This window comes from Camarhynchus parvulus, chromosome 2 (genome assembly GCF_901933205.1).
Source record: "Camarhynchus parvulus chromosome 2, STF_HiC, whole genome shotgun sequence".
Taxonomy (NCBI): domain Eukaryota; kingdom Metazoa; phylum Chordata; class Aves; order Passeriformes; family Thraupidae; genus Camarhynchus; species Camarhynchus parvulus.
The window spans coordinates 7683677-7707563 of NC_044572.1; the positions used below are offsets into that span (position 1 = coordinate 7683677).

Consider the following 23887-nt stretch of genomic DNA (forward strand, 5'->3'; position numbering starts at 1 on the left):
AGCACAGAATCCTTCCTGGTTTTTATATTTCCTGGAATTAATTATGTTTTCTGCACATTGAATTCACCCATTTGTATTTCTAGTCAGGTCTTCAGTGTGCTCCTGTGTTTACATGAACAAAAAGCATTCACAATCATCAGCATAAAGATTAGAAATATATAAAAAGAGCTTTTGGGAGGAATACTAATAACAGAAAATTTGTGCCTTTGAGCAGGTTTGTGAAAGTATTTTTGTAGTTTAATCTGGCTGATTCTGGCTGTCATAATACAAGCTGTATTAAACTGATCATTAACTTGATCCAATGTAATGTGTTTTGTGCTTTTGATCTTGCTTGCTGCTGCAAATATGTCCTTCATTCAGAAATGGCCTCACATATAAGGTGGCTGCATTTGCAGGCACCAATTTTATTATATTTGCCAGACTGATGCACTCAGGCCTTTTAGTATCACTTTATCACAGATAGCAGCAGCACAACTAACTATGAAACCACAAAAAGCCTTTAAATTTTACATATTGGAAACTACTTAAAATTCACTTTTAACCAGGGGGTCTTCCTCAAGCTGAGAAGAAAATGTAAAATGTACAATTTCATTACCCTGCATTAAACTTCTATTTTTCCTTTACAGTTTCACTAGCTAGATCAGCATGACCAAAATCCTCTTCACTTGCTATTCTTGTTTTTTTTTTTTTTTTTTATGGAACTTGAAAATGGGTAATATTTCCATGATTTTTCCATTCTGTGATTTTACTGCTGGGACAATATTGTTTCTGTTCCGGCTTGTGAGCAGTACTTTGTATCTGTTCTTAAACAGATCTGATGCATGAAATGATGATGTTCCTGTGCTTTCTCAGGCTCTCAAGTTATTAGAGCTAAATACTGTCAAGTTTGCTAAATGCTTAGTTGAATGAGTTGCTCTACTGTCAGACCTGAATGTGCAAGAAGTGATAATCCATACTAAAAAGAAAAATATATCAGCATTTAAAATAAAGAAAAAGAGTACCAGCATTTTAGAAGGAAATGTATTTTCAGGCCTCTTTTTCTCTCTACTGGGTTTTGCACCTTGTGTTAATGAAGTCAGTCTTTCCCCTTTCTTCAGGGAGGCCAGAAATTGATTTTTTTCTTCTTTTTTAATGGAATTTGGGCTTCTCACATGCCTCACTGTGTGAGGACTCTAAAGAAATCTCCACACATGAGTCTTTCCTGAAGATTTAGTTGTACCTTCTGGCAACCTCTCCAAACATGCTTGTCTGCACTATCCTTTATCATAAATCTCTTTTTTGCAGATATATTTTAGTCCTGAGTAAGGGATCAATAGCTGAAGGGAATCCTGGAAAAATCAGGCAGGTACTATTCCTTAGTGCCTGACTGAGGTATCACTAGGGTTTGCTGTGCCTCACATCACCCCAGCACTGATGGAGTTTCCATAGTGGAGAAAGCAGTTATTGCCAGTTTGCCTTGTAAATGTTGAAAGGCATCTGCTGTTCCTCTGGGGTGCCTGGAGAAATGGAAATTGATGCTGATAATAAACATAATTATAAAGAAGGTTGCTGCAAAGACTCCTGATCTGTAAGGGAAAAGTGACATTTTAAGGGCTGTGCTATGGATATAATGAGAATAGATATTGGCTTTTAAACCATTATACTGAGGCAGGGATGGAGGTTTGATAAAGTCTCACTCATTATGAGACACTATATTGAAAAAAGTTTGTGTTGTATCAAAGTCCATGATGGCACAAGGGTTTAGATTGGAAATTCTTTATTCTCTCATTTTCAAACCTCTGGATGTGGGTTTTCATTGGGGTTTGTTGTATTTTTAATGCAGAAGGGAAAGGTGTCAAAGACCTTCCCTTTGCAGACTCTCCTAACTCCAGTAAGGCTCAAGCCTGACCTGTCCAGACCATCATCAGGGACCTGCTGGGCTGCAAAAGACAAAGAAAAATGAATGTCTGGGTTTGGTGCAAAGGCTCTGGCTTGATGTGCCTGCACAATCTAATCTTGAAAACAGCAATGTCAAAGAGGAACAGGATAACATTCCATAACACATGGAACACATTCCATAACATTTGTGCTATCTGGTAGTTTATGTGCCAGGTATTTAGGCTGAGGTCACAAAATATCAGCTTTTAAATTAGAGACAATTTGGTGCAAATGCCAGTGATAAAAGAGTCAAGCTGAAAAATAATATTAAATAATTACTGTGAAATAAAAGCACTATTTTGAAGTTGTAATTGAGTTTGATGTGTCAGGATTATGTTACTGGTAGCAGTTCATGGCTCATCCAATGTTATTATTGCAGAATCAATGTTTTCATTTAATGTTTTCTGGATCGTTGCTGTCATCTGTGGTGCTTAATTGAATAAAAAACAAGATTCACTTGGAATAGATGCAGATACAAAGTACTAAATTTCTCAGAGGAAGAATGTTTTCACTTTGTTTAACCCAAAGCATTAGTTTATTTGCAAATATAATTGATACTGGCTTGAAGAGCATTCCTGGAGTACATTAAGCAGGACAGCCATAACAACAGAATTAGATTTATGGCAGATGAGTGTAAATAGTGCAGTATTAACTGTAATGGATTCTGGGCTATAAATACACCACCACATCCCACTGGGTAGGATCAGGAGACTTATTCATGAATGACTCTTTAATGTGCATTGTGTGAAAGGAAATAAGCCCTGGACCTTGAATTACCTCTTGATGCTTAGCACAAAGTTGCACATTTTGGTAATTCTGAGCTGCAGGGTAAATACCATGTCACAGCCCCCAGCAAGGTTGTGGTCTTGGTGTCCAAGCCCAGCACAGAAAGTGGAAACAGAACACTGAGATTGGTGGAGGTTCCATCAAATGTCACCTGCCAGTGAGCTTCACCTGTGCAGGGAACTGCACGTTTAAATCCTTGCTCAACCCAAACTGAGGTGTAACATCACCAAAAGCCACTGAATGTGAACCATTCAATCTTTGTGCATGCAGGAAGGGTACAGAGATGCAATGCTGCACACGTGGAAAGAGTCTTCTGCAGGGTGCCTCACAAGTGAGGGCTGGAAAAAGAAATATCTGTCCTGTGTGGAGAGAGGAAGTCACTGGTAGTAAAAAAAATCTCTTCAGGAGCAGGCAACAGTGTGCTGTGCAGGTGGCAGGCAGAATGTTCTTGCTGGGACTGTAAGGTATTTTCTGCAGGGTCTGTTGTTCTGTTGAAAACTCCTCTAGCCCAAAGCACAGGGAACCCCCAGCTGTGCAGCTCCTTGGTGCTGTTGTGATACAAATACTGTATAAAAAGGAAAAGGTTCTTTTTCATTTAGAAAATTTTCATTTTCATTACAATGATCTTACATGGTGGCTGTATTGATTGCATGCAACCATACTACAGGACTATTCTATGAAGAGATGCTTTTTTTGGTTTTGACTTCAGCACACAAAAAATGGGTGTTCATTTTAACTGTTGGAATTGCACTTTCTCTGACTATGTAAGGGGGCTTCAAAATTGATGTGCCTTGCACTTACAGCCACTCTGAGCCACTTCACAGAGGCAGAGTAACATCAAGGAGCTTCAGTGCCTGGGAGAAGCTGTACAGGATTTTGCCAGGGTAGAAGCTCTATCAGACTTCTTTGCAATCAATTATCTCTGATTATAGAAATTTAAACCTCATTTACAGTGCAAAATCTGATGAATATGCTTAAGTTTCTGTATCCCCAAAAAAGGATTCATCCCAAACAAATTAACTACCCCTTTTCCTCACGGGAGGAGAGTCAAAGTGAAGTGATTTCTGGTACCATGTTCTACAATTCAGTGAGAGCTCTACTCTTTCAGCAAAGGCCTACCTGCATCACAAGGGCTTATTCTACCATCTGTGTTTGCATAAACTTCTGTTAACAAACCATATTGTTATTGGGGAGAATATTAAATCTTCAGAACAGGTTTCTCTAAGGCAGCTGTCTGAATCCTCTGTGTTGCTGGAGAATGTGTCTGTATCAAGGAATGTGAGACTGCAGAGTTTATTTAACAGTGAGATACAAAAGGGTTCATTTTGTTGCAATTCATGCCATCCTAATGGACCACTTGATAAGAAAATATTAAAATGTAGTGCTGGACGGACTGTAAGTGAATATTTATTTGCCTTCTACCACTACCACATAGCTGAACCAACAATCTCAGGCTGGCACTCAACGGTTAAGATGAACTGTCTAATCAGGTCTGTGGCATCCTGCTGTCAATATTATCTGAAGTGAAATCAGTTGAAAGAAAATGCCAATGGAAAGCATCCTTGCAAGACTGTAACTGCTATTTTTGTAGCTTTTAATCACATGCAGCCTGTCTCTGGCATCTATGAAGAGGGGAAAAGGTTGGAAATAGATTTATCTATTTTGGAAAGCTTGTCTCTTCATTTCTGGACATAATTAAAAGCCTGATCTGTTGCTTAGAGTTTTCCCATGTACTTTGACTTTTCTTTGACTGCTGGAAGGGGTGAAGTGATCAGTGCAGGTACTTCTGAAGAATGATGTCTGTTAAAGCTCTGTACAACAGTTTCCCTTTCATGCTGAGCTCAGATACATTGCCCATCAATCTCTTCATTTTCTGCTCATATTAATCCTCTCAGAGTAGCTACTGCTTGTTCTGGTGTCACCAAACTGCAACTCAATGTGAGAATTAGTTAACTTGGTGCTCTGGATTGCGCCATAAGGCAGATAGGATTTTTATTTATTTATTTATTTATTTATTTATTTATTTATTTATTTATTTATTTATTTATTTATTTATTTATTTATTTTAATGCTGGCCAGCTTCTATTTCCATTATTTCAGGCTCTTGCAGATTAAGCCTCTAAACATCCCATCCTGCAGTCACTTCCCACACCAGTCAAAGTCTTGATCTACAGAGATGAACAATAGAAATGAAAAGACTGCTGATTCCATGAATAAATATAAGCCCTAAGCTGCCTTATTATCCCTGGAAAATATGTCCAAAAAGATGTCTTTGGGTAATATTTGCAATAAAAGGCTGATAGTGTTCTCAGGACTGATGAAATCTGCCCCTTCTTGTTTCAAAAATCCTGATTTGCTCAACAGAGAATGCAGTGATGGGTGATGCAACGTTTTTTTAGCATAAATTCATGCATGAATGTGAAACTGAGTTTTCCAAAGATACTCCACAGGTAGAGCTGGGCACTGACCCAGGGCAGGGCTTTTCAGGACACGCTGTTTACAGCAAAGTCTGATCTGAGCACATGACATTGGTCTCCTGCTGCCCACCCTGGTGGGTTCTAAGTGCCCCTGCATCTCCTCTTGTAACCAGGGCAGGGTCACAGCAAGCTGGGCTCAGTTTTTGTCTCTTTGTGGACTTTGGTGCTGGATTTCAGCATATACAGCAGTCACATGCACCACCTGTAGCTGATTTTTATGTGTGCACACATGATGGGGATATTTCATATGTGCAGTTACATGAAATTTGAGAGGTATGTAAATGAGACATGCACTAATTATCTGTGATAAGAAAATGGCTCACTCTGGTTTGCTCTCTCACACTCTAGCTCACATTTCATACTTGTGTGATTTCCTAAGGGTTTTATGTTCAGGGTGAAAAGTCCACATTTGTGCATAAATTTGTGTAACCATGTTATGGGACTTTCTGTAAGTCTCAAAATATCTCAACTTCCCTTCTTTGTGCTATTTTCCAAACTAAATGAAATCACAGATTTTTTTTTGTGCAAGAATTCAGAGGCTCCCAGCTGTAGGCTACTTTGAAATGTTTGTATCATTATTTCTGCTTTGCTGTCTTCAGAATATGGTAAAATCAAAAGGTCAGAGATATCAAATCAAACAATTATGTAGGGAAAACTCTGTTGGAGACAAACCCACTAGTGAGTGTTAGAGAAAGGACACACTTCTTGTTTTGGGTTGAGTGTGGGAAATTATGATTGAGTACATCAGAGTGTCATGGACATATTTTATGAAAAATCCCTTTGCCAGGATCTTTTCTCCTGAGAAGCTGAGAGGCCTCAGAAATGAAATGTAAACAATGATTATCTTCTGCTGTGGAATGCAACAGGTCTCATGTGGTTGTTTTTAATTAATGGCCAATCACAGTCAGGTGGCTTGGACTCTCTGGTCAGTCACAAGATTTTATTATCACTCCATTGTTTTTCTATTTTTAGCTAGCCTTCTGATGAAATCCTTTCTTCTATTCTTTTAGTATAGTTTTAATATATCATCCTCTTTTAATATAATATATATAATAAAATAATAAATCAGCCTTCTGAAACATGGAGTCAAGATTCTCATCTCTTTCCACGTCTGGTTTGCCTGCAAATTCAACATTTGGTGACCCTGAGAGAGGGAAAATTTAACATCAGAGTACCTGTGCAATGTTTTGGGGAGGCTGTACCATATTTTATTCATATTCATAAATAAATGTGAAGCTCTGCAAACTGTGTTGGGGCAATCTCAAATACTGAGTCCCAGTGAGTTTAACTGAGAGGTCCTCAGTCCCTCAGTGAGTGTTGCTCAGCACTCCTGGCACCCTTCAGCAACACTCAGACATCCAGAGCCATTCCCTGTGCCTCAGCCTGGCTGTAAGACCCAAAGGAACACAGATCTTGGATGGGAAGGCACAGGGAGCACTCTTGGTAAGAGACTTTTTTATGTTTCCTGTACATTTTGGACATCCCATCTCTGCTGCTGCTGCTCTTGTGCACTGACAGTCACAGCCTTTTGAAGACTCACCCCTGTTTCCAGTAGGGACAGGGTTGAGGCACCCTTTGTCATTTCAAGTGGCAATGTGAGAGTTTCAGCCCCTCTGCCTGCAGGACATCAGGGGCCGTGAATCTGCTCCAGCCCCACCTGAGTGCCCAAGGTGGCATTGCTGAATACCTGCTGTCTCTGTAATTAATTAACATTCTCAAGGCTAAATAAAGGATGTCTTTTCCCCTTTTAGAGGTCTTTTGCTGTGCCCAGAGCCCTGCTGTTCTCCTCTAAGATGTACAGCATATATAGATGTTATGCATCTCTTCTGTGTTAATTTTCTTGTGCTACAGCTAGATCAAATAAATACATGAGAACAGGACTTCACCATCACACTACTTGAATTATTTATTCCATTTAGGTTTATATTTGGGCAGTTATGTACTGCATGTGTTTGTACATCATGCTGTAATGTTTCCACTTTCTTTACTGTGTCATCATCATCACCAAATCAGATTCCCAGCTCACTGTCTGGTGAGCTGGGAATCTGGTTTGGTGCAGTATCCTCATGGCTGAAGAATACCTGTCTGAGGCAGTTAAAACAGTGACACAGTACTAGCATGTTTATGAAAATGAAAGCTCTCTAAGGTGGTACAAATGGCACATCAAAACTGCTGGTCAGTTTTAAAAAAAAAATGGAAGCAGGGCACTGTTCTGGTTCCTGTTTGCTTCATCACAACAGAAGCAACTCTTGAGGGTACAGTAGTAACAAGCCAATTCTGTTCACCTCCTTTATCTATTTTAGTAAGCACACACTTTTACCTCTGCATTGGAGTTCTGAGTAGACCTTTCCAGTTGGCCCATTTTCCATAATTTGCATTTCCCCTAGAAGGCTTTCAACATACCAGTAACAGTTTTGTGTGTCCTCTGGGATAATTACATGTAGTGTGCAAGACCTGCAGTCCAGAAAGGTGAATGCAGGGTGGGTACTGAGGCACACAGGGGGAAATTGGGTGAGGTGACATGAATCTGTGCATTACTTGTTTTATCTGCTCATTGGGGTTTTGCTCAAGTGTTGTTTTCTGCCTCTTCCTTCCACTTTCAGACTTGAGAACAGAAATCTGAAAATATTGTGGGTTTGCCTTCTCCAAAAATAAAGACATGAAGCAGACAGGGGCTTTGGGTCCCTTTGTGCCTCTTTTAGAGAAGACAAGTGTTGGCAGTGTTTTCATTGTTCAGATTCTTGAGGAGGTTATTTTAGGTTGGAGGAAAAGCTTATCTACCACAGAGCTAGCAGGAATGCAGCAACATATGCTTACCATAACAGATTTAATCCCAAGAAGTCTAGAAACACTTGATAAAAACCATACCAGCTTACAAATCCTCACAGCCACCATAGTCCCCACCAGAAACTGAGGACAGTGGTCACCACAACCCATCCAGCTCCTGTGAGCCTGCTGGGGAGGCACTGACACCAGTGAAAGCACCAGGGCAGGTGGCAGAGGTGACATCTTTGCACCTCTTGGTGTTGTTTGGGAATAGTTATGAGGCTAACATGGTGTTCAGTGGGTCAGCACTCCTCAGGGCCCAGTGGTCACAGCCTCTGCTACAGGTGATGGCAGTCCTGAGGAGATCCTCTCCAAATGGCCAAAGGTGGGCTCAGCCTCTCCAGCCTGCAGGATCCACAGTTTTATGGTCAGAAACTGAAGTTGTTTGGCCTTTATGCCTCCATCACCTGTGAGACTGCAGAGATTGTCTTGGTACAACTTTCAAGTATGAGACATCTTTAGGATGAATATGTGTTTTACTCAGCCATTTAACAGTGTCATTATTTTGCATAGCCTCGCTATTAAAAGTGTGTGGTTCATGTTGTGAGTTCAAGTATTTTTTGATTTTTTTTTTTTGGTTAAAGCTGATATAAAAGTAAATGAAAAATAACAATAATTGTGATGAAAAGTGTACTTCATAAAACAAATGCTTAAAAAGCCACTTGCTCCAGCTGCAGCTTTTATGTACAAGGATCTCTCAGGCAATGTATGTGCTTACATAAGAAGTCTTTCACAACATTTACATTTAAACCAGTCATCATCTTATATGCAGATCATTTATTCATCCTATAAATCACTTTGGAGCTAAAAATGAAGATGAGGCTCTCTCTTTTCCAAGCAGTAGGCTGCTAAACAGCCTAATATGTTTGCAGCTGTTGTGAACATGGGGATTCTCTGCTTGATTCTCAGTGATTTGGGGGAGTACTTTCTCATCCCTGGTGATGCCTTTTACATTTTCTCACCGGGATATTTCAATTCCAAAATATATGTTATGGCTATTCAGTAAAACAGGGGGAAAGGAAAGGAAAGGAAAGGAAAGGAAAGGAAAGGAAAGGAAAGGAAAGGAAAGGAAAGGAAAGGAAAGGAAAGGAAAGGAAAGGAAAGGAAAGGAAAGGAAAGGAAAGGAAAGGAAAGGAAAGGAAAGGAAAGGAAAGGAAAGGAAAGGACAGTTAGAAAGAACACACGGTGAGTCAATAAGGAAGGAATTCAGATGCTACCTAGAAATAACCAGGATCTATGGGGGGAAAATGTCAGTGAATATTGATCCCTAAGAGCACGGGGAGCAGGAACACTGAGCCAGACTGTGAGGAAGCAAACTTTGCAAAAGCAATTTGGAGACCATTCACAGCTGGCACTGAAGCTGGGGCCTCAGAAGTCTCTCTCACACGGATAAACAAGGGAGAAAGAGGCATCTGTTGCATTGCAGCTGCCAAGGTTACACCAGCAGGAGCAGGCAGAGGGGCAGAGAAAAGCCAGCAGCAGGGTCTGTATTCCTTGCAGGGATAACACAGATTCAAACAACTGTAGCACTGCTCATCCCCTGCCTTTGAGACAGGGATGATGTATTAAAATATATACACTGACTCAAAAAATAACCCCACAGTGGATTCAAAGTAATGTTTTTGAACAGTTAACCACTTCAATAGAAAAGCCTGACTGTCACACTTGATCTTTAGGGTAGGAAAACCAAAGTGGGTGCAGAATCCTGAAGTGAGAAGAGCACAAGTACCTGCCTGCTGTGCTCCCCAGAGACACACTCCAATTCAGGCAGGAAAGTGCTATGCAAAACAGCTCTAGCTGTGCATGAAAGGGCAGACTCCTTCACAGCTTGCATGCCTGTGTTGTCTTATTTGTTTACCATGAACTGTGGGGTCCTGGAACTCAGAGAGGCAGCAAGAAATGGGAAGCAGCAGAATACAGTGCTTTAAATCAACCTATTACAATAATTTTAAACCACCTTCTCCTCCTCAAGATTAAAAAAAAAATTAAAAAAAGCAGCAACTTAGTGAGGCTTTGGTAATGGACAAATAGTAACAACACCACAGGACTATTATGCAGACACACAGGTTGTTCTTGCAATTCCCATTGTCCCCGTGTCCCCTGCTGCCACACACCTGCTGTCTCAGATAGCAGGAGTTCTCATACTTGTGGGAACATTTTGAAGTGTATCCCCTGTAGGAACAGATATTCATGCAAATGACTAATTAATGGCATTGACTGAATAAACTGGATTTGATCTGCTAAATGAAAATAGCACACCAGATTGCTTTCTTAATGATTTTGGTCATGCTTTCTTAATGGCTTTGGTCATGTGTAATGGAAATGTGATGTATTTTTAACTGTAACTATATTCATAATCTGTAACTGCCTCTAGTCCTTTCACAGAATCTTTGAAATCTGGAAAATCACTGAGTGGATCCCCAAGACAGAGAGGTCCTCAGTGGAGCCTCTGAAAGTTCCTCTGGACAGAGACTCTCCCATGACTGACCCTTGGTAGAACCAACACGTTGGAGACAACCAGAGAGGGGCAACAGTAGCAGGGCTGAGGCAAGATACAGCTAATTAGTGCATATCCTTAAAGGCCAAAGATTTTCCTTTCTTTTATAATAAAATTAGTTTTGGGATGTCCACTGACAAGCTGGGAAATCTTGCCAAAGCTAGGGATTAACTGGGAACAAGAATTAAAGTGGTTTTTGGTCTTCTAGTAGGAACTATTGTGACAAGCAGTGCTGGGGATGGTGTGTAGGCAATAGAGATGCTCTGCAGCCTTTGTGGGAGTAGGGCTGATGTCAGCTGATCTCCCACTAAGTGTTTCCAATTCCAAATTCCAACTGGGGATGTTGCTGTGCAATAATGTGATATTAGTGTTGTCACATTCTTGGAGAGGGGCAGGGCACAAACTGTGCTTTCCGAACAAAACAAAACAAAATTCTCCCTCTCCAAAGCTCATTCAGATGAGCACAGAACAGAAATCTCCAGAAAGAACAGCCAGAATGTCTGCCTGCTTCTGAAGCATCTAAAGCACAAACTTCTGTAGAAAGAGCTTCTAACCATGCAGCTCACAGCTTTCTGCTCTTTGGCACCTTCTGTATGAGGAGCCCTTGGCCTCCAGAGGGGTCTGCAGAGGAGGCAGAGCCCCCTCTGACCCACTGCATCTGAGCCATGCAGGTCCAGGAGGACAGGGGCTGTGCCATTGCTTTTTGTGTGGATGAGATGTTGACACTGGGACTGAGGAGGGGTAGCTGGTCACCAGCATGCCCTGGCACATCTTGGGACCATGGACATCTTTATTTTTATGGACCCTTCCCTCTTGTTCCTCTTGGAATTTCTCTATGAAAATTGGAATGGTGGTGGAATAGGGCGCCAAAGGTATTTTATCAGTCGTGGAGATTGAGTGATTTACCTTTTCTGGAGTGTGCTGCTGATCTTAGAAGAGCATTGTTTGGGGAGATCTTCTCCCACCATTGCTGCAGGAGCTGCCAGCCTTGTGTCCCCCCTCTGCTGCCTCCACACCTTGGACAGCAGCACCAGCACTCACTGAGCACTGCTCCCCTTCCATCCTGTGGGACAGTATTGACTTCCAATGACTGAATGCTAAAATCCATGGCTGTAACATTTTTTAAAGGTTTATCTCACCTTTCTCAAGGTGGATGCCTGTGCTGGCAGTCTGTCTCTCTTCCTGAGCTGTCTTTAAAACATCTGCTACCTATAAAACGGTCCTAAAAACCTGTAGTCCTTACACCTTTTCCTTTGTAACATACCTCTGGGTGGATTTTTCTCTTACCATGTGCTTTCCTGGGCATTGTGTCCTTCCTGAACCCAGAGCCAATCAGCCAAACCAGTGGGAGCTCTCAGCAAATGTGAGGATCAGAGGGGCTGGATGTACAAAACCACACTGAGTGCTGTGTTCTCCTGGAGGCAACACATTACTGCACCCCAAATACTAATGGTACTAATGGCTTAGACCCCCAAAAATTCAGATATGTAACTCTCCATGGAATCTGGTCATTTTCTGGAGAAAGGAGTACATTAGCAGACTGATCAAATGTATGGTTAATCAAGTAGAATTAATTTCTACCCACTTTGCCCACTGGCTTCAATTTCCTTGCTGTGGCAATAAAAAGGAAATAAATAACCCAGTGTGGTGCAGCCAAGCCCCGGGTTTCAATGGAGCAGAAGGGTTCTGCATCCAATAACTGTACCTGCTGCTGCTTATCCCTGCTCTTAGTCTGTGCTCCCTGGAACAGATGTGTGCAGCTGCAGGGCTCACTGTGAGCTCAGGCTGCTGGTGGCTCTGGCCTCTGTAACTCACAGGGAGCAGGAATGCTCTGCAGACTCCTGAGAGCCCATTGCTGCTTCCCATAAAGGAGCTGCTCTGTATCCAGACACCTCTACTGCCAGGGAAGGGCAGAATCAAGGATGGCCTTGCACCCTGATCTGCCAAAAAATGTTTGGGAGCAGTAACAAACTGCTCCTTTTGCTATCACATGTTGCTGTAATGCTTCATCATAAAAAAGGGTTGTGTTCTTTAGCTCCTAGGAGTTCGCAAGTCTTTGTGGTGGTGACAGTTTGAGCTTTTGTTCCACCTTATCCTCCACAGCCACTGGAACATTAATTCCTCTTTGCAGTGTTCAAGGTTTTCAGCAATCTTTGAGCAGGAAGAAGCTTTGTGGTGACTTTGTGAACTCCAAGGAGAATTTTAAGAATGATCCCAGACCACAATCTTGTTCCTGCCAGTCTCAGGAGAGTGAAGCACTTTCCTTCTAACAGAAAATGCTCCAGGACATGTGTGACTAATTTGTTACAAGGTAATTAAAAATTATCTGTATTACTGCAGTGCTGCATGATTTTGTTGAAACAAGCACTCTGGGTGAAGATGAGTGGAGAAGCTGGAACAGCTCCTTTCACTGGTTGCTGGTTCCTCTCCTGATGGGAGGGAGCTGGTTCTGTCCTGCTGTGGGGCCTGAGGAGGTAATTGCTGTCAAGCCTGGGGATGGCATTCACATGGTTGTAGCTGGCATTTTGAACGTGCATCTTGGTTAATGAGGAGAGCTGTCTGTGCTCAGAATGGGCTCCTGAGCTGTCCCAGTGGTGGCACAGTGCAGACCACATGTATTGATGGAGGATGCTCAAGATAGAGACGCAGTTTGTGTGGGCAGGGAGTGAGTCTGGAGATTGACACCTTGCCATGGCATGGGCAGGGCATGGGGACAAGCATGTTTCAGGTGTGGGTAGTAGAGGTTGAACAGCTGTTGTATATTTGACCCTGGCAGGAAGGAACAACCTGCCCCCTGTGTCCCTGTGATCAGCTGGGATGCTGTGGGGAGGGATGGATGGGAAGGCTGTACTCCCAGTGTCCTTGTCTGCCAGTGCCTCCTGCCATGCCCCACATGGGGCTGTCTGGGACCCATCCTTCTGCCTGCTGGCCTTGGCAGGTGCAGATTCTTGTCCTTTGGTAGGGCTGAGTTAATCCTTCATCAGGGATGACTCAGCCAAGCAATGGCACTGGTACCCTAACCCTGCTCAGAGGTCAGGAGGGACAGCCTCACCCTGCTGGTGTGTGAGGAGATCATTCTCTGCCTGTGACTAATAACCACTTCTGAATGGCAGTGGCCACTGCTCCTCCCCCAGTGTCTCCCCAGGAGGTGTTTGGCAACCTCAGAACCCCTTTGATGGAGGCAGGAGGGTGACAGAGAGCTTGAGGATGTCACTGCCCCTGCTGCCACATCCTCAGGCAGTGAGCAGCTGCTGGCCACCTGAGGGGATGGGGCAGCCTGCCCTGGTCAGGGGGGACAAGGAGGTACAGCCAGGCAGGGAGATCAAGGCATTTCAGAAACACTGGGGTGGCTGTGCCAAGCACTGGGAGATGCAGTCAGAACAGCAGCCTCCTCATGCACCCCTGTAATGAGGCTCAGCCACATGCATTTGCATAGCCAACTGTTGGACTAATTAGCACAATTAACTTCTTCTGTGTCCAACAACAAGCTTAGTGGGAAAAAAAATCTACATTGTCAGGGAGAGTGGCCATTTCCAGAACAACAGTTAAAACTGTGTCTTGTTAACTGTGAAAGAATTGAATCTGCAGGGGGAGGGCATGCAGTGCAATTAATTTTAGGGGTTGCCAGTGCAGGTACTGAGGGGTCAGGGACACAGTGAATGGCCCATGTTTTAAAAAGGGACCTGTTTTGCAGAAATTTCCAGCATGTACAGTGGAGGAGTAAAATAAAAACCAACCAACTAAACAACAAAAATCTCAGAACAAAAAAAAAACCCAAAACCAACACACCAATTCCAAATACAGTTTTGTTTTATTTGAATTCCTCTTGGAAAGAAAAATAGCAGAAGTGTGGAGTAAAGCAAGCCTTCATTACCGCTCACAACACATAGAAAAGTAGACCAAGCCAATTGGAAAATTCAAACTGATCCACTTATACAAAACCTTGAAAACAATTCTGTTCTGATGGCTGGGGAAAAATGTATGAAAAACAACCTCACAGTAAACATTTAGAAAATACTGTGACTTAAACTATGGGGACTAAAGGGATGGAATTGCAATGTAAGCTAGGACTGTGTCAGAGTATAATTCAGCAAGAAATCAACACAGGCTGTTAGATTTGAATGCAAATTATTGTTTCTTGTTAGAGAGGTGCTATTCACTTATTTTTTAAAGGAGCTGTTGGCTGGATTGTGGCACCTGAGAAAAGGCAAGGTTGTCCAGTTTACTACCAGCACAATTCTGTGTTGCAGATCTTTTATGCCATGGTTCCTATGAACTCCTGTGAATGTCATGGTGAAAATGCAGAAACAGTTAGGGAGTCTGAGTGGTGCCTTGTAGATACCTTTAGGGAAACTTGGCTTGGCCTTGGTCTGTTCCTCAAACAAGGATCAAAAGTATCCCAGGAGACATTGCAAAGGTGTTGGTGAATGCGACCTTGTGTAATAAATCCGTGCTGTAAAATCGGGTAACAAATGAGGCATAATCACTTCCCTGTCAGATAAACACTGTGATGTTCCCTTTCCTCAGCAGGCTCAGCCGAGATCCCGGTACCACGTGAGCGAGAGAACATTTATCTTTACACAGCACTACAGCCCTGGGCACAGCTCTGGGCTCCATCTCGGCTGTGCTGGGTGGGAGGTGAAGATGGGAGAGGCAGCGAACGTGGCATTTTCGTGTCACCAGGTGTTGGGGTGAGTGAGGGCTCCATCAGTCCCGAGCAAACGCCGAACCATGCTGCTCTGAGTTTTGTCCGCCCATGCGAGGGCTCCTTCGCAGAATGTGGCTCTGGCTGTGTGCCCCGTGCTCGGCACAGCCCGTGTCACCCCGTGTGACAGCCAGGTGGGCGAGCGGGCTCGGGAGCCTCCTTCGACAGCTCCGATGAGCCGGAGAGATCCCTGCTATGGCAGAGAAGCTGCAGGGAGCGAGCTGCAGCAGGGAACGCGTGCCCGTGTGTCACCCTGCAACGTGACCTACATGGCAGCCACCACAGCGCACACGCACGGTGGCCCCCGGCACATCGGGGACATGGAGGGGGCTGGGGGCCACCTTTCACCCTTCGGCAGTGAGGGGGCAGCTCCCCGGAGCGTCGGTCCCATCTCTGGGAACCCTGGCATAGCGCGGCATCCTCGGGAGCCGCGCTGGCAGCGGGGCAGGGTCTGCCCTGGGCACGGCTCTGCTGGGCAGAGGTTGTCCTTAGCACGGCTCTGCTGGGCAGGGTCTGCCCTGGGCACGGCTCTGCTGGGCAGGGGCTGCCCTGGGCACGGCTCTGCTGGGCAGAGGTTGTCCTTAGCACGGCTCTGCTGGGCAGCTCTGCCCTTGGCACGGCTCTGCTGGGCAGAGGTTGTCCTTAGCACGGCTCTGCTGAGCAGCTCTGCCCTTGGCACGGCTCTGCTTCAGAGCCGGGCACTGACGGAGCCTCCGCAAGTTGCGAGAAGACGGGAGCGCGCCTGCCAGAAACTCCGCGGGTGCGCGGCCCCGCGGGGATGCGGGACGGGGCAGCGGCCCCGCGGGGATGAAGGACGGGGCAGCGGCCCCCGAAGGATGGGGGATGCAGGACTGGGGATGAAGGACGGGGCAGCGGCCCCGCGGGGATGAAGGATGGGGGATGCAGGACTGGGGATGAAGGACGGGGCAGCGGCCCCCGGGGGATGAAGGACGGGGGATGCGGGATGGGGGATACGGGATGGGACAGCGGCCCCCGGGGGATGAAGGACGGGGCAGCGGCCCCGCTGTCCGCCGCTCCGGGAGGGGGATGGAGCAGGGCCGGCCGTGCACAGCCCGGCGAATGCACCGCCAGCCCCAGCAGCCCGGTGCATGCGCAAGGCGCGGGCGGCCGCCGTGGAGGTGGGGAGGGAGCGAGGACCACATCGCTGCCTCCGGCTCCGAGCTGCCAGTTGCTGGTTGCCAAGCAGTTATCATTGTTTCTGTGACGATTGCAGAGGCTGTTGCTAATTGAAGAAGCCCCCACAGCATCCTTCTCTCTGCTCCTGCTTCTGCTTTTATTTTAGAGGCTCAAGGGGGAAGACAGCCAGACTAGTGCTTTTTTACATTGCATTTTTATTTATTTCTTTTTGCGGGGGTGGGAAATTTCTCAGCTGGTGATTAAGTGATGGACTAGTTACTCATCCGTATCCCTTTAGTCTTTGTGTGTGTGTGTGTGTGTGTGTGCGTGTATGTCTGAACACACAGACAAGCTTACACACACACACACACACAGAGTAAAATCCTGTTTGCCACTGCAGTGGGCACAAATAGGTGAGCATGACTACAGCCAAGGAGCAAAATGCATCAGGGAAACAAGCCCAACAGCAAGACCAGGTAATGCTTATTTTTCCTCAATTTCAAACAGATGCAGATTTGCAATGTGTAGCTTTGTGTTTTTCGTATGATTGTTATGATATTTTTTAAAAATCTTTTTGGTGTGTGTTCTTAAAATTGTCAACTGAGTCACCAGCCAGTGGCAGGAGGGAAGTGCTGTGTAGCTGGGTTCAAGGTCTGCTTTCTCAGTGTGTGTGGAGACTTGGGGGGAAGCTGAAATTGTGATGATTTTAACAGCCTGCACCTCTTGCTGAAGGCAATAGAGGTTTGTTCTCTAACTTGTTCCTTACATGTGTGCTGGGAGGGGGAGAATATGTTGGGATGGAGGCCCTTTCTCACTGGAAGAAGGGGGCAAGGGTATTTAAAAGCCCTTCTGCAGATAGATATAAAATTGTAAAAGTCGTGTGCAGCTTCTGACTTTGTCATGCACTTTCAGTGAATTTTTCTTGCCTGGCATTGTCTTGGAGGGGCACTTCAGGGTACAGTGTGTGCCTAGGCTATGCACAAGCAAGAGGGATGGCAGGGGGGGCAAAAAGCAGCTGCAAGTAGGTAAAACTCCTACAGGCTTTGGGGCAAATTGCTGTGCTCACAGCATATCTGAACTCTGTTAATCTATTTCTCTTGGTAGGTGCTTTTTGTGTTTCTGGAGAGGTAGGAAGTTAAAGATCTCATTTTCTCTGTCAAGCCTGTATTTTGGAGGATATTCCTCTCTGTCTGCATTTACCAGGATGGAATGAAGTCAAAACTTTCCCTGTCTAAAAAGCAGCGGGTGGCAGAAAATAAAGGGAATATATCCTCAGCTGTAAAGGATGGGCAGAGTTATGAAGTGGTGGCATAAGGGAAAGTCTGGCTGCGATCTCAGAGCTCCAGCTGAGGCTGGTGAAGGTTCCTGGGCTCTGGGGGCACTTGGCACATCAACATGTCCCTTCTCCTCATCCCCACCTTCCCCCCCTTGTGCTGGGGCACCGTGGTGGAGCCCAGACCCTCCAGTTCTGCAATTGTTCCTCAGCTCCTAAAGACATTGGAAGTTCTCCACTTTAATCTTTGGTTAGGACAGCACAGGAGGATAATTTAAACAGATCTCTGAGGGCACAAATTATTTCTTAAAATAGTTCTTCCTGGAGTGATAGGCTGAGAGCCTCACGTACTGTTTTTCTTTTTTTTTCTTTTTGGTACAGTATTTTAGGGAAGGAGAGAGCATGGGAAGACACTAAGCACCACAAATAGCATGATATAATCTGCATTTTCAGGGTGACATTATACCAATGACCAAAACAGGCAGGCTCAATGGTTCAGAGGAAACAGGAAGAAAACAACTTTGATATTTGGGGTTAAGAAACTATGCCTTCATCTAACCCTGCAGGTGTTGGACTTTTCTTGTCTCTTCAATGCTTTTGGAATATATATTTTTGTTACTTTTTGCTGCAGGTTAAAATCTACCTATGTTTCTGGGAGGCAGGGGTTTATAAGTGCCTTTTCTGAACAAAGAGGGCTATGGGGCTGTCCCGTCTTCCTTCTTGAAGCTGTGTAAAAGTGTTGAGTTTTGTAACTCAAGAAGTATTTGCTGCGTTTTTCTAAAGCAGGGGTGGTTTTGTTTCAAGTAGTGTTACCTGCCTAATGCCATTTTGATGTGGGCATGCCATGTCTTTGCTACTTTGGTCTTCCTCCATGAAGTACAAAATGCTCATAATAGGTCTTTAGTATATGCAGAATCTTGATTGAGTAGATTCCATAACTGGCTGAATTGCAATTATACCCATATGGTGCACTTAAATATTCTGGGAGTACGTGATCTCTCAGCTCTGCCCTAGTGTGAGCATGAAATAGAAATATCAAGAATATATAAATATCAATCATATTGATGAATATTAATGTCTGAGTCTGTGAGCAACTTTGCTCACTGCCATCATTTCTTTTATTGTTTTCACAATACATTATTAGTAAAATGGCTTGACAGCAGGGGGCTGAATCCAATCTCTGTCTATTGATTTGAGTGCACTTTTATCTTCCAACACCAAAAGCAGATCTAAACCCTTATTTTATCTAAAACTGTTCATAACTGAAAAAAGGCTCTATTCAAATTCTATTTCTAGCTGAAATTCTATTTCCAGGCTTATGCATATCAAGAATTACTGAGCTTTTTTTCCTTGCTTAAAAGTGATCGAGAAACTGAAAAATGTAGCTTGGAGAAAAATTGAAGGCAAAGTGCTGGTTTGGCTGTAGAGGACTGAGTCTCTTTCAGTAGCAGCTGCTGCTGTCGTAAGAGATTCTGTCCATCCCTTTTCTGTGTTCCTTGCTGTGACATTCCCTGGATCCAGAGGCAAGCAAGTGTCACAGTTGGCTTAAATCTATGCTGTGTCCTACCACACTAACCCAAACAGAAGCTGGCCATGAATAGACACTGCAGGAACAGGGTGGGGAAAGTTTGAAAATGTCTGCAGAAGCTTTGCAGGCATAAATTTAAAAATCTACTTTAGACTCATGTGTCTATATGCAAATGAAGTCGTGTTCTGTCTTGAGATTTACAGAAATGATAATAATTAGAAAATGATTGGGATGTGGAGATAAGCAAAGCACTGCTTTAGCTGCTGAAGGCAGGCAATCCCTTTCTTCCTCAGGTAATTAAAAATGTTTCTATACAATTCCTTTCTGATAAGCAGTGCTGCTCATCTCCATGCCAGTTAAACTGCTCAGAATTCCAGTCATTTATCTCCTTGCTTATCTGTCTCATGGGTCTGAACTCTTAAGTCTTTTGGACATCATGTACAGAGAACATTCTGTAAGTGATAAGTAATGCTGTCTGTTACTGTCAAGTTGTGATTGCTTGATCAAGATGTGAGCTGGACGTGGTTGTCTCTGTGCTCTTGGCTGCTCCTGGTGCAGCTGTGGTTTCTTGTTCAGAGGGTTGGAGTTGGACACAGTGCAGTGCACCATCAGCACAGCTGCTTCCTGCTCAACCCAGAGCTCAGGAGTGCGTGGCAAAGACACCGATAGACCCAGGATCTGGCTCAAGAGGACTTGAGAACCTTGTTCTCCCCCTCAGTTATGCCATTAAAACACTTTTCCATTAAAAAGAGGGAAGAAAATAGCAACAGCAGGTCAAGTACTCTGACAAGCTTTAGCTATTTATACAGGCTGAAGATCTCTGTGTTTTAACATAAGCCTGTAAATTTGTTATCTTAGTTTAGCCCAATTCTTGCTACTTTTAATGGCCTTTGGGAATGCAAATAGCTCTGCAGTCATATATAAAGATAAGGAGGCTGATTTTTTAATGAAAATGTGGTAACAGGCATAATGCTAAAATGAGTCTTTTAAATATTTTAGAAAGTGAGTCAGCATATCAAGTATAACAGGATCACAGATTCTCAAAGAACAATTTTTATAAAACATATTTAAAGGGTTGATTGGTTAATTGGGTATTTGAACACTGAGGATAAGGATTGTTCTCATTTCTTTTGCTGTGTAAAAAAGAACTGTCAAGGGCTTATGGGGAGCAAGATCCTGTTCTGAAATGTGCTCGTGTCCTAGACAAGGTTGTTAATGACTGCATGGAATCCATGTAAAAGACCAAAAAATAAGTGAGGAGACAAAATAGCTTGAGGGCTGCCTTATTGAAGTGGGCTCCATGGAGGAGTGGAATCAGATCAATAGAACAGTTCTGCCTATTAGCTGTCATTAAGGTAATCAATTCTGAATTTTACAGAACAGCTGGAATTCCAAATCAGAGGTGTGGTGTCTTCAAGTGGAAAGAGAACACATTTTACTTGGAAAACCTAGGCCAGACTCAAGAATAAAATGATGGAAAGATTAATATTTCATGCTGCTAATGTTCCCCTGCCACTCTACTTCACAGAAATAGCCTGTAGTATCTTGAAGAGTGAATACAGTTGGAGTATCTAATATACTATGCTGAAATGTGCCTCTACTTGTGTAACTTTATCCAAATAAGAAGCTAAGTGTGCACTTCAGCCACATTATGCAGACAGTCCCCCTGTGTTGTTTTAATTCAGGTAATTCTGGGATTCCTGTACCAGGGGATGCCAATCCCTGTGTGCCCTGCTGTCTTCCTGCAAGGTGGTAAATGTTCTCTATCATTGTGAGCTGAGTCCTGTGCTGTTAATTCATTCCCAGAGCAGATTAAACTAAAAAATATGGGTGTGCTCGCATTGGGAAGTGGTGTGTACCCACCCTGTGAGAGTCAGAGAGATGATACTGAGGTCCCAAATACATATTTTTGGTTGGGGGATTATTTCAAACAAATTCCAGACTGGCATGCATGTTCTTTAGCAGCTGTTCAGCATCTCCTCTAAGGATCATTTGCAATGAAGCCAGTTTCTGTACTCTGAGTCTTCTTTAAAATGTGAGTGAGAGCATGGTAGCTGTGTACAACTGAGATTTGGTCAGTAGTGCAGTTCTGAAAGGAACAAAAGGACTAAAAGTCAAACAAATGTAACTTCATGTGAGCTACATACCTGTATCCAAAGATATCCTTATATATGTATATATATTTGTTTTTAACTCTGAGGTGTGACTTAAAATCTTTCCAGATCTTCTCTGCTCACTTGGCTGCTGTCCAGAAAATCACTGCCCCTGGGTACCAAATGTCTTGGTTGGTTCTACATGCTTTGCATGAAAGAATGCAACAATCCTGATTCTCTGTGACAGCAAAGCCTCCCTACAGCACATGAGCAATACAAATTATGTCCAAAGAGTGCAAGATCCCTTCACATTGTAAACAGTCAGTGCTGTGCAGTGGTGAATTATAAGTTGTGAATTTTATCTCTTTGAAGCAGGGAAGGGACTTTGCCCTTTTATTTGTCAATATATTTCTGTTGTATGCTAGATCACAAAGAGCCACTGCTGAACCCTCTCTCTTTTCTAGCAAGGTTTGAAGTTCCACATTTTCACTGAATGTTTGTAAGCAGATTGAGATGTGAATTCACAAGAAAGCTCTGATTCACAGAGCCATTATCTGGCACAGTCAGACTCCCCAGTGCAGCATCCCAGTGGCACAGAATCCATGCAGAGGAATGGAATAGCACCATGGAATAGCTCTGAGGTGCCCAGATTCAGCACTGGGCTGAAAGGAGCCTGGCCTGGAGCTGTTGAACAGGTGGGAGTGAGTCTCCTGGGAGATGAGCTAATTTCGTGTGTTATCTCAGTGACTTGTGACAGCAGAGCTCCTGCATTGCTGGCTGCAGCTGAGAACTGTCACAGCCCAAAGGTGAGGCCCTGCTTGTGAGAATCCCTCATTCTCATTGCAATATTCTGGCTCAGGTTATTACAGCTGTGCAGAAATCAGGGGCAAAACCCACTTTGGGGAGGTGTCTACCAAAGAGAAGGGAAAAAGGAGAAAGCTCTGATTTGCATAGAAATCAATAGGTCTCTTTAGTTTTAATGGGACTGTTTAGTATTTGCTAATACTAAACAGTTTGAGGGCATAATTTAAAAAATATTCATATAGAATACTTTTTATTATTAATATTTAAATATTATTTACTATTCAAAAATACTTTTTTTTCTTGATAACAGCTCTTTAAATTACATGTCTTTAGACCCAACACAGGCTTTCTCCAGGAATCATAGAGAACATTTTTTCATTCTCTTAATGGTATCTGATCTATTCCTCAAGAGATTAAATTTCTGTAATAGCACTCCCTAGGACACTGTACTCGCTGTATGGAATTGCATCACACTGGCAGTCTTTTCTAGTTATTAGTTTGCCACAAGGAATGCAGTCAGCAAAGTGATGGGGAGGGGGAGACAGAGGTGGAAAGGAACTTGTTTGGTGTAAAGCTGGAGTCTCAAAACAAGAGACTGCAGAGAAGCCTTTTCAGTATCCAGTGCTGAAGTGGAAACTCTTCTGGAAGGCCTCTGGAAGGCCACAGCCTCTAAAGTTTGTACATTTCTAAAAGATGCTGCTTAAGATTGTGTAAATTTTACATGCTCTTTATTCCTTGACCAAGTGGAGTGTGCTGTGCCACTGTCCTTGGTACAGCTGCTCCCTCCATTCCTGGCAGAGGTGACTTGTGTTGCATTCTTTCCCATTAAATTTTTTTTTTTTTTTTTTTGCTGTTGGATAAGGGCAGAATAATCTGTTAATCTGGGGTCATGGGGGTGTATTTGAATGCCACAGGACTCTCACAGAATTTGATGTGTCATTGTAGTTGTGGTCCATTAGCAGTGCTGTGCATTGCTACAGGCATTTCATGAACAGTGGTTGTACCTGCTTTCAGCTCTTTAATGATGCTTTATTATGATCTTTATCAGGCATTAAGTTGTGGTGAATCATGGTCACTTTGGATGATGTGAGGGAAGGCAGCACTTTTAAAATTATGTAGAGTACAGTAATGTCTATTTTTTAACACAGTATATTCTCTATGTTTTATATTCACATTTTTTGATCTTTTGTCTGGTTTTTTTTTTCATCTTTTCTTTCACCTTTCTGTTCTGCCCACTCTGATTCTTAAGTAGGATTTAAGTAAGTGAAAAAGAATCAGGGAAAGGAGAGTGCCAGCAGCAATGGACCAGGAAAGCTGTGCACACTCCTTCAAAGTGCAGAAGTGAAGAACTAACTTTGAAACCTTTGTTAAACATAAATTTGGAGAGGGGCCTGTATTTGAAATCAGTGAAGGGGGTCAAGAATGGAAAGACAAGTTGATATGAATTTCTGATTTAATGACAAATTTTGAGTGGGATTATTCATTGGCTTTGAGTTGCAGTTCAGTGGTGGAGTATGGAACTTAGTCCTTCCTGTGTGCAGACATCCACTGTGGCTTTGAGCAAGAGTGTTGGGTCCTTAGTGGCAGTCAGCAGTTTCTCTTCTGCTGAGATAGTCCATGTTGCCTAAAACTGGGGGGGAAAAATATATCTGGGAGTCTCCTGAAGACAGCTATGTGAAATATGGAGTTCTGAGATACCACAGGGACTCAGGCTGCACAAGTACCTGAGATATCAGAGAGATGCACTTCTTGATGTTTGGAGAATGTAGGGAAAGGGTCACAGGAGAAACCTGAAAGTTAAAACTCATCCTGAAGGTTTAGATATGAATGAGAATTTCAGCAGA

The 23887-nt window shown here is 43.5% G+C and overlaps 1 protein-coding gene across 5 annotated transcripts in view; it reads left to right on the forward strand.

The window, feature by feature from the left end:
- DPP6 (dipeptidyl peptidase like 6) overlaps positions 1–23887 on the forward strand; it is a 562376-nt gene that overhangs the window by 289972 nt on the left and 248517 nt on the right. The window contains exon 1 of one of the 5 annotated variants that reach the window (XM_030965361.1): positions 16345–16821. The exons of the other annotated variants lie outside the window; for them this stretch is intronic. Coding sequence (XP_030821221.1) covers positions 16765–16821 — 57 coding nt within the window. The 5' untranslated portion in view covers positions 16345–16764. Of the gene's footprint in view, positions 1–16344; positions 16822–23887 lie in introns of those variants that run through there. 5 annotated transcript variants of the gene reach the window in all.